Source organism: Oryx dammah, unplaced genomic scaffold (assembly GCF_014754425.2).
Source record: "Oryx dammah isolate SB20612 unplaced genomic scaffold, SCBI_Odam_1.1 HiC_scaffold_26, whole genome shotgun sequence".
Lineage (NCBI taxonomy): Eukaryota > Metazoa > Chordata > Mammalia > Artiodactyla > Bovidae > Oryx > Oryx dammah.
The window spans coordinates 79,055,941-79,072,024 of record NW_024070210.1 but is presented as its reverse complement, the minus strand read 5'-3'; the positions used below and the strand labels follow the sequence as shown (position 1 = coordinate 79,072,024).

The window sequence follows — 16,084 nt, the reverse complement described above, 5'->3', positions numbered from 1 at the left end:
AAGGGCAGGAGGTGAGGGCAGAGAAAAGGCCTTCATAGCGAGGAGCAAGGTGAGGGGAGCATAAGCTGAGCTAGGTAGAGAGGCGGGGCCCAGGAGCACAGCTCACTTACAATTTGAAGTTTCTGATTCCTTTATTTTCAACCTTGGCTTCCTGGGCAACAACCTAGCTATGGGACAGGAGCATTTGTTGTGCTCTTCTTATGAGCCAGGCCTTGTAGGAGGGATCACTGTTGGCAAAACCTCAGGCCCTGCCCAAATCCTCCCTTGGGGGCTGGAGATCTCCAGCCAGTTGGCATTCTGGTGCTTAAGGCCACTTTTGGGTGGGTTTGGCAAGGATGGAGTGTCCAGGCCCATGACCCTTTAAGAACTTTACTTTTTAAAAACAGCCACTAACTGGTGGCAGTGTGGGGAGAGGGTGGTGGTGGACTGTGGCCTCTGGCCATGTGGAGAGGGGGCTCTGTGAGGGCCCTCTCCCTGTCTGAGGGACACCTAACTTGATAGAAGCTACCTGGGATCAACGGGAGGCCCATCAAGTCCCCTCAGACTGAGGGACAGGGAGGGTAGCAGTGGATGGAAAGCTGAGCCCTCTATAGGGTTGCTGTCTCTGTGAACAGAGCGCCCAAGGGAGCCGGGTCACCTCAGGCCAGCAGTGGCTCATCCTCCGCTTCGACCAGCCAGACCCCAGGTTCAGCCAGTGGCACCAGCAGCACATCGTCCTCATCCTCTGGGGACAGGACTGTTGTATGGGGCCCAGGTGGCGCCCGGGTTGGTCCAGGGGGCCGCAGGCTGGGCAGGAGGCGGCCTCGCAGGGCCTGTACCACTCCAGACAGCAGTGATGGCTCCAAGGGCACCGCAGGCAGTGGCCCTGGGGCTTCAGGGACAGTAGGGAAGGCTGGGGATGTGCTGGAAGGTGGCAGTGGAGCCTTGACAGGCAGCGGAGGTGCCTGTTCCCCATCCTGCCCACCCACTGCCCCGCCCTCATGGGCTGGACCTGTGCTGCCATCTAAGGTCTCAGGAGGAGCAGCAGATGGTGTGACCTGGGATCTGGTTTCAGGGGTCCGGGCTGGGGGGTTGGTTCGGGGAAGCAAGCCCCAGCGGCGAAGACGGCGCACCAGGCGGCGCATAGAGCGGCCCCGCTGGCGGCGGCGGGCGCCAGAGGTGCTCCCTGGAGTCATGTCCTGGCGCAGGATCTGTAGCAGAGAACGCAGATTGCCCAGAACAGAGTTCTGCAAGGAGAGGAGAAAAGACGCCAGAGTCGGAAGGGGTGGGGACAGCCACAGGGGGCTGGAGTGGCAGGTGGTCTGGTTGGGGAGGGTGACTTACATCATTAGGGTTCTCTGTAGGGAAGTCCTCTACAGGGGGGATGGCGCCCTGGGCAATGAGCTGCCCGTAGGAGGGAGGTGCCTGCTGCTGCACAATCTCGGCCTCCATCCGGGAGAGGGGGGCGAAGATGCTGGAAGGCATGAGGGCTGCTCAGTCACAGGTGCCGGTGACCAGAGCTGCCTGTCCCAGCCCAGACAGGCCTCTTTACTCCACACCCAGGCCAGGATACCTGGCATTATGCCCTGGCTCTCCTTCCTTCCTTGAGGTGGCTTTCAAGATCTAGATCTGTCCCTCCCTCAGGGGAGCACACCTGCCCCCAAGTGAGACAGCCCCAGGAGTGCAGCCAGCAGGTGGCCACAGAGCCTGTCCCCCATGTGCATACCCTCAGGCCTCCCGTGGCCACACGGGCCCTGCCCCGCCCTCAGGGCCCACTCCTCTACCGCCAGCTGCACTCCCACTGACCTGTACTCCTGGGTGCGAATGGCATAGAGCTTGCAGGTGCAGCCCAGGGCGATGACCAGCAGCAAGCCACACACGAGGCTGCCAATGACGGCGGCAGTAATGACCTTGCGGGGCAGGGCGTAGGAGCAGTCCCACTCGTCACTGCCATCAGCACAGTCTGGCTGCCCGTCGCACACCCACGTCTCATACACGCACTTCTCATCCCGGCACCGGAAGTTGCCCGGCTGGCAGTGGCGACAGCGTCTCTCGTCTGCTCCATCGGCACAGAAGGTCTGGTAGTTACAGCGGTCAGCGGGCAGGTAGCAGGCTGTGGCCCCAGGGGTGCCGGCGGCCCCACAGGGGTAGTGTCCAGGTGGGCAGCTGGGGCAGTTCTCCTCGTCCGTGCCATCCGCACAGTCCCATGAGCCGTCACAGCGCTGTGCCTCGCTGTAGCAGCGCTCGCCGAGGCCTTCGCTAGCCCCCAAGCCAGAGCTTAAGCCGCACGGTCGGTCCCAAGGCAAGCAGTAGCCCCGCACGTGGTAGGTGGCATTGAAGCCCCGACCAGTGCTCCAAGGGACTGTGCGGTAGTCCACTGTGGCCTGGCCAGACAGTGTCTCCACAGTGACAGCCTTGCCATTACTGAAGTGGGTGAGGCTTCGCAGCAGCCGGAGGGTCTCGAGGGGCCCCGTGCCGTCATATACACGCACTGCATCCTCATAGCCTAGATCCAGGGCCGTGAAGCGCACTGCCAGGCGCCGGCCATCGCGTGGGTCCAGCAGCCAGCGGCAAGACTGGGGCTGGGAGACTGAGGCCAGGTGTGAATATCCGAGGGAAGAGAAGACCCCATAGAAGTCTTCTAAGGTGTGATTGCAGGGTGGGGTGAAGACAGGGGCTAGGTCCAAGTCAGGGAATGGGTCTGAGCTGCAACCTGCCTCATCAGAGCCGTCGCCACAGGCGTCAACCCCGTCACAGCGCTGGAACAGGGGCACGCAGCGGTGGTTCAGGCACTGGAACTCCTCCTGCAGGCACATCAGCCAATCTGTAGAGGCACCACGGAGAGGGGCTGTGAAGCACTGGGGCGGGCAGGATCCTCCCCTCCTCCCAGGGGCTTCCATTGCCTGTTCTAAGAGCTACAAGAGCCCTGTCCAGCCCACCTTGGCTGTAAGAGAGCAGGAAGCCCTGGCCCATGGGAGCTCTGGCCCCAACATAGCTGTAGGTGATGGTGACGTTGCCTCCAGGCAGTTGCAGAGGGCTGGCAGGTGCCTCACACAGGGAGATCTGCGGCTGGATGGGGGAGCGCAGGGTTAAGCGCTCTGAGCCACAGGCCAGATGCAGTTTTTGGAACCTACAGGGGTGAAGGAGACCAGGACGTAAGATATTCCTGACCGCTGCTGGGTTCTTCCTCCCCCAACAGTTGTCAAGCCTCTTCTTCCCCAAGCAGCACAAACACCTGCTTATCCACAATCCAAACGGTCAGATGAAAATGGAGTTAGCCAAATTCCTTTGTAATCAAGGCAACAGCCCTAACAGAGGCCCGTGGTACCTGAGACCATGAGTACATCTTAGAGCGTCTTGGAAAAACTGCCTTGTGTTCTGGACTGAGTTAAACTGATTGCTTTCCTGTTGTTGCAGCACTGTCACCCAAGTATGGTACTGGCAACTATCGTAAGCTTAACCAGAACTCACCATCCCCTCCCAGTGCCCAGTGGTGAGACCTGAGATCACTGTAGCATTCTGATCCCTCTGCTCCAACAAGCTCTCCCCAGACGGCCTCTCTTTTCACCTATCCTTTTCTGGGTAAATTCATGGGAAGTGACCTGTGTGAAGCAAACAGCCAGGTACTTAACATGGGCCCCAACCCCACAGCCCAAGGTTGGAGGAGCCCAGGGAGACCTGGAATGTTTAAAAGATCTGAGGAGGCTGAGGAAGGTTCTGGAGTGACTGTTGTGCTTCAGAGATGACAGGACCCAAGCTAGATGTCCACTTCAGTCCACCTGCAATTGTGTCTGGCCCCAAACAAGCCAGGCTTTTAGGGCAGATGACGCCAAATCTAACTCTCCTCTTTCCCGTTGACAGGATGGAAGCTCCATGGAGAAGTGCTCCCCAGAGGCTTCTCCCTGGTAGAGGAGGGGGAGTGGGGGAAAGGTATAGGGTTGTGCCTGCACTCACCTGACCGTTACCGTCTGCTCCTTCCTGCCCAGGATGAGCCAGGTACAGTTGGCAGGGGAGCTGCGGCTGTCCCGGCCCACAGGCCTCTGTAAGGTGCCTTGCACTTCCAAGAGCACCGCTGGTGGGTCCTCACAGGCTAGAGAAAGAGAGGAATGTAGGGGCATCAGTCGAGAGCCCCTTCCTATCACACCCCCGCCCAGGCTTGAGGTCTTCGAGGGCTTGGGCTCTTCGGAAGGAGCACAGACACTCCCCCGCCCCAGCCACACACACACTACAGGCATAGTCTTCAGGCAGCCTCCTCCTCCTCTCCCTCATCATAATTCCACTTTACATATCAACACCACAAACAACATGAGGTCTGCTTTGTGCCAGCCACTGGGCCAGAAGGAACAGGAAATAGTTTCTATCCTCAGGGAGACTACATTTTGGCTAGGCAGATCAAGGATGGATATTTGGGGGAAAAGAAAAAAGTACGTAACTACCAGCTGAGGGCTTACGCTGGGTCTCAGTTTCCCCATCTGTTAAAAAAAAGGGGTGGATGACGTCCACTCTAAAACTATGGTAGGTACTAGAGGAATTCAAGGAAGAGAAAGTCTTGAGTTCTCATTACCTACCAAGGCCATGGGACCCCTGGGGCATCCTCTACTCACCAGGATTCGGGAAAACGATCCTATCTGGGTGGGCCACAGTGCCTCCTAGAGGAAGAGCGAGAAAGGGCAAGAGTCATGCTTCCGAGTTTCCTTCACCTGAGCAACTCAAGGAGGAAGGAGAGCCATTTGCGGCTTCCGGGTAGTTTACGGGAAGGGGTGGTGGAGCCGAGGAAGACAGCGGTGTGTGACCTCGAAGGAAGGCCTGGCAGCACGGCCTATGGGGTGGGTACAGTGATTTACAGAAGTCAGGGAGAGACTGAGGGAACGGCTGGAGATTTCCCCGGGGCTGGGCAGGCAGTGCCGGGGCGGCGGCAGGGGGTGGAGGGCACGAGCGGGCAGGTTCAGGTGAGGAGCCGCGTAGCAGGAAGGGAGCAAGAGCCCTATGGGCCCGGTGAGAGCCCTGGGAGCGGGGTGCTGGGCGAGTAGTCTTGTTTCGGTTTCTTACCCAGGAAGAGGAGAAGGATGGCCGGCAGCATCGTGAGCCGTCCGGAGGCGCAGGAACAGTCCCGGAGCTTCCGTCGTTTATTCAGTGGGGAGGCGGCGCCGCTCCGGGCGTCCTGGTTCCCCGGTGCCGCCTCCCCGAGGGGGCTCCATGGCCCAGGCTCCCCGACCGATGCTCTAGGTGCCAGGGCTGGGGACGGGTGGGGGGCGGCAGCGGCCCGGGTGCAGGGGCGGTGCCTCTAGCCAACTTCTGAGTTGTTTTCCCCGGCCGCCGCCGCGCTCTCTCCGAGACCAGTCCCCGAAGCCCCGGAAATCGGCTCGAAGCCTGACGCTGGGGCGCGCCCTCGCCTAGAGCCCGCCCGCAGGCCGCGAGCGCTCAGGTCCAGGCCTGGCCGCCACCTGCCGGGGCTGGAGGCCACTTCCTCTTTGGGCCAAACTTTACCGACTGTCAGCCCCCAGGGCCGGCCCGGGCGCTGCTCAACTTCTCCAGCGCGTCCAGCCCGCGGAACGCGGCAGAGAAGTGGGGGAGGGGTCAGGCGACTCGGTCCAGCGCCCAGCCCCTTGCCCAGACGGTACCCCCGCCGGCCCTAGGGTTGGAGAAGCCCGGGCGGAGGAGGGGCCGGGTGGCGAGCATGGCCACACCCCTGCCAATCAACGCGCGCCCCGCCCACCGGCCCGTCTTAACCCTTTTCCGGTTCTACCGAGTCTTGTCACGCTGGCTTTTAAGGCGCTCACCCCTACTTTTAACTCTGCTTTGTTTAGTCCTTTCCGTGTAACGTTAGTTACAGGACACGTTTGTCAGAGGACCACTGCTTATTCTGTAACTGTCATGTCTTTCCTTTGGATCCTTAAGCTCTCAGTACTTCTCTCGTCCCAATGTCTGGGATCCGGTAGCACTTTTTTTTGTGAGCCTCTATTATAGCAATTACCACACTGTGTTATAACTATTTGTTTACTCTTTCCTGACCCCGCCCCCGCCCCGCCCCTTCTGTGGAAACTGAAACTTCCTGTAGGTTGGGGCCTAGACTGTTTACCTTTGTACCCACAATGCTTCTCGCCTGCTGAGACACAGAAATTCAACAAACGAATAAATGGTGCCTTCTCTACTTGCTGTCTCTGTGACCTTGAGAAAATTGTTTAACTTCTCTGTGCTTCTCAAAATGGGGTTGCTGCTGCTGCTGCTAAGTCGCTTCAGTCATGTCCGACTCTGTGCGACCCCAGAGACGGCAGCCCACCAGGCTCCCCCATCCCTGGGATTCTCCAGGCAAGAACACTGGAGTGGGTTGTCATTTCCTTCTCCAATGTATGAGAGTGAAAAGTGAAAGTGAAGTCTCTCAGTCGTGTCCGACTGTTAGCGACCCAATGGGCTGCAGCCTTCCAGGCTCCTCCATCCATGGGATTTTCCAGGCAAGAGCACTGGAGTGGGGTGCCATTGCCTTCTCCGCAAAATGCGGTTAATAATGTACAATTCCCTTTTAAGGCTATTGTCAACATTTAGGGAGGTAATGGATATCTAGGAAGTGCTTCATACCTGCTAGCAATTATTATTAGTCACAAGAGATATTTCTAATTTATGTGGGCTTGGGATTGCTGATTTCCTGTGGCACTTACAGGTAATAATAGTAAACAATAAGAATAGCAGGTAGTTTTTGAGCTTTTTTTGTACATTTCAGCACAGATCTAAGCACTTTTCAAGATTTCCTCTTTTAATCCAGGTGGCCACAGTGGTAAAAAAAAAAAAAAACAAAAAACCCTCCTTCCAGTTCAGGAGCCATAAGAGATGTGGATTCAATCCCTAGGTTGGGAAGGTTGCCTGGAGGAGGGCATGACAACCCACTCCAGTATTCTTTCCTGGAGAATCCCTTGGACAGAGGAACCTGGTGGGCTGTGGTTCATAGAGTCGCACAGAGTCTGACACGACTGAGGCAACTTAGAACATATGCATAGTCTTGTGAGGTACTTATTGTTATTCCCATGTTACACGTAAGGAATCTCTGGCACAGACAGGTTTAGTATTGCCCAAGACCATGGATCTAGTAAATGCTGAGACAAGGGTTTGAACCTAGTGTACATTCAGAACCTCTCTACAAATGGTACAAACAGTTTTCTGTTTGTAACATTTGTTGTTGTTATCAGTTTTGATGTATTCAAAACTGAGACCTCAGCAGGGCCTGAAGCCATAAACTTGGCCATAAAAAGGCCCTTCTTCCACTTGGATCTTGGTCCCATGCCAATGAACTTGGTTCCTTGGTCTCTCTATGCTCCCTACTGCAACCCTTGGGATTATGATAGGTGAAATTGAACCCTAAATGTGGGAGGATGGTGTTGAACAGATAGAAGCAGGGCAAGGAGGCTGGGGAAATTAAAAATATTTAACTTCTGAAAGTGATCATGGAAATTTTAGTTAAATGCTGGCTATGTTCTCTATGCTGGGTACTTGGCAGATGCCTAGAACTTGTAAGACTTCACTTTAATGTCAGGGAGCTTACAGTCTAGTTGAAAAAAGAGAGGTCAGACACATAAATTTAAAGTCAGACAGCCATGGTAAGTACCCATGGAGGTATACCTATGGGGAGTTTAGAAGTTAATTTAGAAGTGAAATAGGAAAAGTGATGGTGAGATGGGTAGTGTTTTAAGGGGCAAGAGGAGGAAAAGAGACCATGGTCTGCGATACTGAATAAACTAAGAGTTGGAAAAAAAAATCAAGATCTAGGCTGTTGGGAGCAGTCATCATCATCAGAAAGAAATGGCACCAAGTTAGAACAAACTTTCACTGTAAATATTTATTAGAGTGCCTTCAAAGTGCAAGGCCCTGTGCTAGCCATGAGGATTAATATTTAAGAGTGAATTTGAGTCAAAAGAAGATGAGAAGAAATTAAAGAGAACTTAGGTACTTATAACGAGTTTAAGTTTTAATTTGTTTAGTGAGTTGAAGTGTTCAGGCCCATATAAATCCCCATAGATCATCACGTACATTTAGAAATGGATCTTTGTCGGGAGGGAGGTGGGAGAGGGGTTCAGGATGGGGGAACACAGGTACACCCATGGCTGATTCATGTCAATGTATGGCAAAAACCACTACAATATTGTAAAGTAATTAGCCTCCAATTAAAATTAATTAATTTAAGAAATGAGAAAAAATACCAAAAAAGAAAAAGAAATGGGTCTTTGAAGATGTTCTTGGGATACTTTGAAAAATTGTGAAAAATAGTGAAGTACTGAAAAATGGGCAGATTTCTGGTTTTCAAGATGAGAATATCTAACTTTGAAAGAGTACTCACCATATGCTTGGCACTGTTTTCATCACTGCACATATATCACCTCATTTAATCTTCACCACATCTCCAGGAAGTAGGTATTATCTTTGTCCTCATTTTATAATTGAGGAAACTGAGTAATAGACACTCATGAACTAAGCAAGTCATTAGATAACTTGCTCAAGATCAAACTACTAGCATGTGCAGCAGCCAAGATGCTCAGGTCTGAATGTTTGTGTCCCCCCCCCATTCATATGTTGGTTTCCTACCCTCCAAAGATCTTAGTGGACATCTTGGAGATCAAACCAGTCAATCCTAAAGGAAATCAGTCCTGAATATTCATAGGAAGGACTGATGCTGAAGCTGAAGCTCCAGTACTTTGGCCACCTGATACAAAGAATTGACTCATTGGAAAAGACCTTGATGCTGGGAAAGATTGAAGAAGGAGGAGAAGGGGACGACAGAGGATGAGATGGTTGGATAGCATCACCGACTCAACATGAGTTTGAGCAAGCTCCGGGAGATGGTGATGGACAGGGAAGCCTAGCGTGCTGCAGTCCATGGGGTTGCAAAGAGTCAGACACGACTGAGCTACTGAACTGAACTGAACTGAACTGAAAGATGATAGTATTAGGGGTGGGGCTTTGGGGGATACTTCCTTCTGAAGGTGGAGCCCTCAGAGTGGAACTAGTAAGAAAGGCTCTGCTGCTGCTAAGTCACTTCAGTTGTGTCCGACTCTGTGCGACCCCATAGATGGAAGCCCACCAGGCTCCCCCGTCCCCGGGATTCTCCAGGCAAGAACACTGGAGTGGGTAAGAAAGGCTCTAGAGAGATCATTAGCCCTTTCCATCATGTGATGAAGTTCTGGCTGTGACGGAATGTCCAGAAAGCACTGGCTGTGAGCCAGGAAGAGAGCCCTCACCAGAAGGGGACTATGCTGGCACCTTGATCCTGGTCTTCTCAATCTCCAGAACTGTGAGCAATAAATTTCTGTTATTTATAAGCTACTCAGTTGGTTGTATTTTCTGATAGTGGCCTAAGACCAAAAGTTGGTACTACAAAGCTGGGATGCTGCTGTAACAAGTTCATACGAATGTGGAAGCAGCTTTAGAAGTGAGTGATGGGCAGAGAATGGAAGACTGGAGGTGCATGCTACAGAAAGCCTATATTGCCATAAATGGACTGTTAAAGGTGATTCTTAGGAGGGCTCAGAAAAGAAAAGCTATTGAGAGAGCCTCAATCCCTCAGAGAATACCTAAGTGAACAGGATGTTGGTGGAAATATGGATGTTAAAGGTTGTTCTGATGGGTCTCAGATGGAGATTAGGAACACATGTTGGAAACCGGAGGAAAGACAATCTTTTACAAACAGGCAGAGAGCTTGGTTGAATTGTGCTGTGTCCTAGTGTTTGGTGAAAGGTATTACTAGAACTTGTAAGGAATGAAATTAGATATTTGGCTGAAGAAATTTCTAAGCAAAGTGTTGAAGAAACATCCTGGTTTCTCTTGGATGCTTATCAGTTCAGTTCAGTTTAGTTCAGTCACTCAGTCGTGTCCGACTCTTTGTGACCCCATGAATCGCAGCACGCCAGGCCTCCTTGTCCATCACCAACTCCCGGAGTTCACTCAGACTCGCGTCCATCGAGTCCGTGATGCCATCCAACCATCTCATCCTCGGTTGTCCCTTTCTCCTCCTGCCCCTAATCCCTCCCAGCATCAAAGTCTTTTACAATGAGTCAACTCTTTGCATGAGGTGGCCAAAGTAATGGAGTTTCAGCTTTAGCATCATTCCTTCCAAAGAAATCCCAGGGCTGATCTCCTTCAGAATGGATTGGTTGGATCTCCTTGCAGTCCAAGGGACTCTCAAGAGTCTCCTCCAACACCACAGTTCAAAAGCATCAATTCTTCGGCGCTCAGCCTTCTTCACAGTCCAACTCTCACATCCATACATGACCACAGAAAAAACCATATCCTTGACTAGACGGACCTTAGTCAGCAAAGTAATGTCTCTGCTTTTGAATATGCTATCTAGATGCTTATAGTAAAAGACAAAAATGATTTAAAGGTGCAGTTGTTTATCAAATAGGATTCAGAACTTAAAAATTTGGAAAATTCTTATCATTATCTAACATACTATATTTTACTCATTTATCATGTTTGTTCCCTGCGCACTCACAAGAATATAAGTTCCATAGGGGAGACTTCCCTGGCAGTCCAGTGGTTAAGAATCTGCTTTGCAATGCAGGGGACACAGGTTTGGTCCTTGGTTAGGGAGCTAAGATCCCGTGTGCCACAAAGCAATTAAGCCCGTGCCACAACTAGAGAATCCTCCATGTGCCAAAATGAAAACTCCTTCATGACACCACAAAAATCCTGGATACAACCAAATAAATATGTTTTAAAAAGAAAGAATTCAAAAAAAAAAATAATAATAAAAAAAAATAAAAAGAAAGAATTCTTAAAAAAAAAAAAAAAAAGAAGTAACTTCCATAGGGGGCAAGGGCCTATTCATTTACTGGTGAATCCCCAGTGCCAAAAGCAATGTCTGGCGTAAAACAAATTACTCAATAAATGTCTGTTGAATGAATGAATGAATGAGTGAGTCATGACTGCCAATCATAGGCATCATATAGATTATGTCTTTTAATTCACTCAACTCCCTTTTGAGTTATTAACCCCATTTAAAAGATGAGGAAATTGACACTCAGGGAAGATATATAACGTGCTGACCAATAAGTCATAAAGGTTGGATCCTAACCCGGATTATGTAACTCCAAAGTCCTTGTGCTAACTGCTGTGTGGTGCCACTTCTCTATGAAGCGACGCTTTTAAAGACTGACTGGTGATGAAGCTACTTCATGTGAAAGCTGTTTATGGGACGAGAAAGGCTCTTCACCTATAAAAAGCTTAACTTCAGTGAGCGTTTGTATATATGGAAACTACACCCAAATATTTGAAGAGCTGTAGTGTGGAACAAGAATTTGTTTATTCTGTACAGTCTGAAGGGCAGAAACTGGAATTAACAGAACAAATAAAGACAGTCCCTGAGCAAGGTACAGAAGCTGAGGGTGCAGGTAGGGTTGAGGCAGAGGGACACAAGTCCCGGGCTTTCATAGTCCTGTGATTCATGGACTATGGGATGGCAGAACTTCTCAGAAGACAGGGGCATAGGAGCTTCTTGAAGCAAGTCATGTTAAATGTTGATACAAGGCCAAAGAAAATAAAAGCAGAATAGGCCTGGAGTTAGAAGAAAGGGGTCATCATGAGGGCCTTTTTGGGAGAAGTTTCAGTATATTCCTGATTGGGATGCAGACGTAGAGTTTGGATTAAAAAGAAATGACAAGGGGGACTTCCCTGGTGGTTCAGTGGTTAAGACTCAATGCTTCCAATGCAGGGGGTGTAGGTTCAATCCCGGTTCGGGGGACTAAGGTCTCACGAGCCACTAAGATGTCACATACCACACAGCCAAAAACTTAACGAAAGAAAGAAAGAAATGACTGGGGAAGGAATGCAGATAGCTTTTGGAAAACTTTGGCTTCAGAGAAAAGGGGAAAATGAAAAAAATCATTCAAGACCGCAGCAGAATCCAGGAGAGCTTTTCAAGATGGGGAAACCTCTGTGTTGGAAGGGAGTAGGGATTAAAGACTCTACCATATGGTGTCAAGAGCAAGTTTCCTTGTGCTTTGGAAAGAATGAGATGCAGTGTTGGGGACACCCCTTGGAGGTTTGAGAGAAACCTCAATCATGTCCATTTAGAGGGCCTTTGGCATATTAAAAAATTTAAAAACTGAGATTGTTTTGAAAATATTTGGTGTATTTTAAATGCTTATTTAACAAATGAAAATTTTTAGCATAAACAGACAAGAATAGAGTGATATTCACAATATACCTCCAGGCATTTTTTTTGAACTACAAAATTTAAGACTTTTATCAATGTAAGACAGGGAGTAAAGGAGTCTCCTGGCCCCAGAGTGTGGATGACTTTGGAAGGATGGGTGCAGGTCAGAAACCCCCCTAGAAGGCTTGGGCATGACCTCTAAAAGCCTCAGAGAAGTAGCACAGGAATGCCCCACTCTTACAGGAGTCGCAGAGGCCTGCTTGCCTTGGCCAGGGGCGGTTCTGCCCTAGCATCCTGAGATCCAGGAGTGCAGCTCCGCCTGCCGCTAACCTGCAGAGCCCAGGGTTCAGGCATCCTGGAGAGGTCAGTGCCTGAGGCGTCCACAGGAGGGCAGTGTGGCAACTCAGAGGCCGGGACTCCAGGGCCCCCTTTACTTCCTCTATCAGAACTCCTCTCCTGCAACCCCACCCCTCCCCTCTTCCTTCCTGGAGTCATTCCAGGGCTGTTCACCAACCCCCATAAAGGGGCAGACGACGGAAACTCTTGACTTTTCCCTCTCTGCAGCTGGAAGACTAAGGCTTGTCATCCTGTCGCGCCCATAGTCCCACCCGTTTAAGTACAGGTGGCCTGGGTGGAAATGTGGAAGGTGCGAAGTGGGAAGGGACAGGCCGGCGGTATCCTTGGCCCTGAGCGTGGCAGGCTTTGCCTCCGCCTCTCAGTTCTTCGGGCTTGGTTTGCAGTGCCAACACCTGGCACGAGGGGGCGCTACCACCCTGCAAACCTTGCCCAGCTGGTCTCTGCTGCAGTTTCGGCGGCTCCCAACCTGAGAGGATGGGGTGGGATCCTCTGGTCCCCTTCTCCAGCTTTCCTCCCTCCAGAATTTATGGGCAGTTTTGTGCAGGCGTGAGGTAGTTGGGAGCACTTCTGGAGCACAGGCCAGGAGAGTGGAGAAGAGACTCTGAGGACACCTGGGATGAAGCTTAGAGGGATGAAAGGAAGAGAGACCTTCCTGCCGGAGCTACAGGGCCCTGGTGCAGGCTGTTCTGAGTGTGCAGCCTTGAGGACTGGTATTTCCATAAGAGCTGGGCTGACACAACCCAATACCAATCATCCTCCGATTAAGGGCAGGCTGTGGGGTTAGGGCTTCCCTGGTGGCTCAGATGGTAAAGAATCTGCCTAGGTTCGATCCCTGGGTTGGGAAGATCCCCTGGAGGAGGGCATGGCAACCCACTCCAGTATTCTTGCCTGGAGAATCCCTATGGACAGAGGAGCCTGGCCGGCCACAGTTTATGGGTTGCACAGAGTCGGACAGGACTGAGTGACTAAGCATAGCAGTCGGTACGATTGGCACATGAGGAGGTCTATAGGGACAGAGCAGCTGTTCCGGAGTTATGAATCTCTTCCCTCAATACAGTTTCTTTCTTTTTTGAACCTTTTAAAGATTGAGGTGAAATATACAGTAAAATTTCTAAAAATGTAATAAACTTAAGTGCATATAGCTCATATAGGTTTTTTAACCTATATATTTACTATGTCACATACTTCTTGCACGTGTATAGAATACTTATGTATTCACAACTACAGCTGTTTTTTAAAAATATTTATTTATTGGAAACTTTTTATTTTTTATTGCATGTGCATGTTAGTTGCTCAGTCTTGTCTGACTCTGCAACCCCATGGACTGTGGCCCATCAGGCTCCTCTGTCCATAGAATCCTCCAGGCAAGAATGCTGAAGTGGGTTGTCATTCCCTTCTCCAGGGAATCTTCCTGACTCAGGGATCAAACCTGGGTCTCCTGCATTGCAGGCAGATTGTTTGCCCTGGTAAGCCATTTTGTACTGGGGTATAGCGGGCACAGCAAAGGGACTTAGCCATACATATACAATATTTATTTATTTGACTGTGCTGGATCTTCGTTTCGGCACATGGGATCTTTAGTTGTGGCATGCGGGATATGGTTCACTGACCAGGGATCAAACTTTGGCCCCCTGTACTGGGAGCACGTAGTCTTAGCCTTGGGACCACCAGGGAAGTCCGTAACTACAGCTGTTTATGTATGTACATCACAGCTCTCACTGGCAATTTAAGTCAGCAAACTTTTATTAAGAGGGGCTCTTGTGTACCTAGCATCATCCTACTCTTTTGTAAGGAAGTGAGAACAGAATGTTTGTCCGGTGGCTGTGATGGGATCAGCTGTGTTAACGAATCTTGGTCATTCCTCCACAGAAAGGGCAATGGCTGGCTGTATGACCTCCCCGCAGTGCCCGGATTCTTGGAATCCAAAATGGGATGACATGTCTGCTGTGTCTGAATATACAAACTCATGGAACCTCAGGAAGATATTGTGGGACCCAGGGTATTGGGTCAGGGCAGCCACGCTCCTAGCACAGAGCCAGGCACTGAGCGGCCGAGGAGAGTGTTTTGAGGCATTGATCTTGCTTGCTGGCCTGATCTTGCTTGCTGGCCTGGGGCTACATGTCTCTGGAAGCTGGGTGCAGGATGACGTCTTTGACCACAGGCTGGATTGAAATGAGCTGGAGCCTGTCGCGTGTGTGTGAATCTGCTGGGCCCTTCCGAGGCCCCCGTCTTTCCCCTGCTTTGTGGTCAGCCTGGCCTTGCGCTGCCCAGACCCCATCCTGCCCCAGAGCAGGGAAGTGGCCCTAGCGGGAAATCAAGTGAGGGAGCAGGAAGTGATCCGTGGTGAGGCAGCTTCCAGACTTGGCCCGGTCCCTGACTCAGTGAGCTACTTCAGGCTACGGAAGTGCTTCCCTCAAGTCACTACAGTGTGGTCACCTCTTCTTTCCCCTCTACGGCCCCTCGCTATCCAGGTGTAAGTCTTTGGGCACAGGAAACTGGTTTTTCCTCCCTAAGCCACAAAGTCTCGTTGGAGTTAGGGAACCTGGGGAGACCTGGCCTTAGTCCCGAGGCAGAAAATCTGGTCCCTTGGGGTGTGGTGACAGCCCCGGGCCTGGGGTGCCCAGTCCTGTTGTGGAACCGCAGGGTCCAGGTCTGGTGAGGGATAGAGGAGGACAGAGGGGGCTGAGCCTGGCTGGGGAAGGCTGGCCTGGAAGGCACCCAGCCACGGCCCTGGGCCAGGGTGGAAAATATGTGTGTGAGCTCATTTGGAAGGTGGCTTCTGGCCAGTCAGGCCCGCCTCCTTTCCAAGCCCTGGCTGCTCAGCCTCCTCTAAGAAGGCTGCCTCTGGGTCTCCCCAGTCTCCCAAGACTGTTTGAGGGAGGCGAGCAGAGATTTGGGGGGTGGGTTAGATGGGGGTTGGGGACCACGGGACAATGGACCAGCCTCACCTGGGGCTTCCCTGGAGCCTCAGGGTGTGGGAGCCACCCTGAAGGCCTCCTCCTCCCCCTGGGCCCCGGCCTCAGACTCTGGCCACCCTCATCCCTCCCCCACCTGCAGCACAGGAGCTTCGGGAAATGTGGGTTCCATCTACCTCTGGGTCAGAAAGATCCCCTGGAGGAGGAAATGGCAACCTGCTCCAGTATTCTTACATAGAGAATCCCATGGACCGAGGAGGGCTGCAGTTCATGGGGTCACAGTGAGTCAGACACGACTGAAGTGACTTAGTACACACACTCATCCCTCCCCTAGCTGCTGCCTTTGTCCCATTCAGTTCCTCTGGCTTCTCAGTGCTGTGCCTCTTCCGTTCCATCAGAATACCTGTTCTTGCCCCTAGGAAGGACGATGACTCCTGGCCAAGCAGATTCCTTGGAACGGCCCTTCTCTCCTGTGCTCCTGTGACATAGCACAGCAGGCAAGCACACATATGCTGACAGAGTCCACAGAACACACGCTGCCCTGCCCACGCCCAGCTACGTGGGGGTTCACACTGGAGGGGACCCCAAAGAGACATGGTCAGAATCTGCTTGTATAGGAAAAAAAGTCAGACAGGACTGGGTTTTAATTTTGGACTACCAAGCTGGGAGCTTGAGCAAATCTTACCTGGGCCTC

At 51.7% G+C, this 16,084-nt stretch overlaps 1 protein-coding gene across 1 annotated transcript; it reads right to left on the bottom strand.

Annotated features, from left to right (window-relative positions):
• Positions 1 to 106: 106 nt before the first annotated feature.
• On the bottom strand, positions 107 to 5,634 carry LRP10 (LDL receptor related protein 10). Its single transcript, XM_040227213.1, has 7 exons — positions 5,029 to 5,634; positions 4,584 to 4,628; positions 3,934 to 4,069; positions 2,919 to 3,109; positions 1,786 to 2,803; positions 1,324 to 1,453; positions 107 to 1,226 (listed from the first exon to the last, which is right to left on the bottom strand). The coding sequence occupies exons 1-7, from the start codon at positions 5,057 to 5,059 to the stop codon at positions 639 to 641; spliced, it is 2,139 nt and encodes a 712-aa protein (XP_040083147.1). The 5' UTR covers positions 5,060 to 5,634; the 3' UTR covers positions 107 to 638.
• Between the last annotated feature and the right edge of the window lie 10,450 nt (positions 5,635 to 16,084).

Excerpts from the sequence above, each read along its gene's own strand:
- LRP10 (XM_040227213.1), bottom strand. The coding sequence starts at position 5,059 with ATGCTGCCGGCCATCCTTCTCCTCTTCCTGG. Across the intron at positions 3,110-3,933 it reads GAGCAGACGGTAACGGTCAG|GTTCCAAAAACTGCATCTGG; the intron begins GTGAGTGCAGGC and ends TCACCCCTGTAG. Across the intron at positions 1,227-1,323 it reads CTACAGAGAACCCTAATGAT|AACTCTGTTCTGGGCAATCT; the intron begins GTAAGTCACCCT and ends CTCTCCTTGCAG.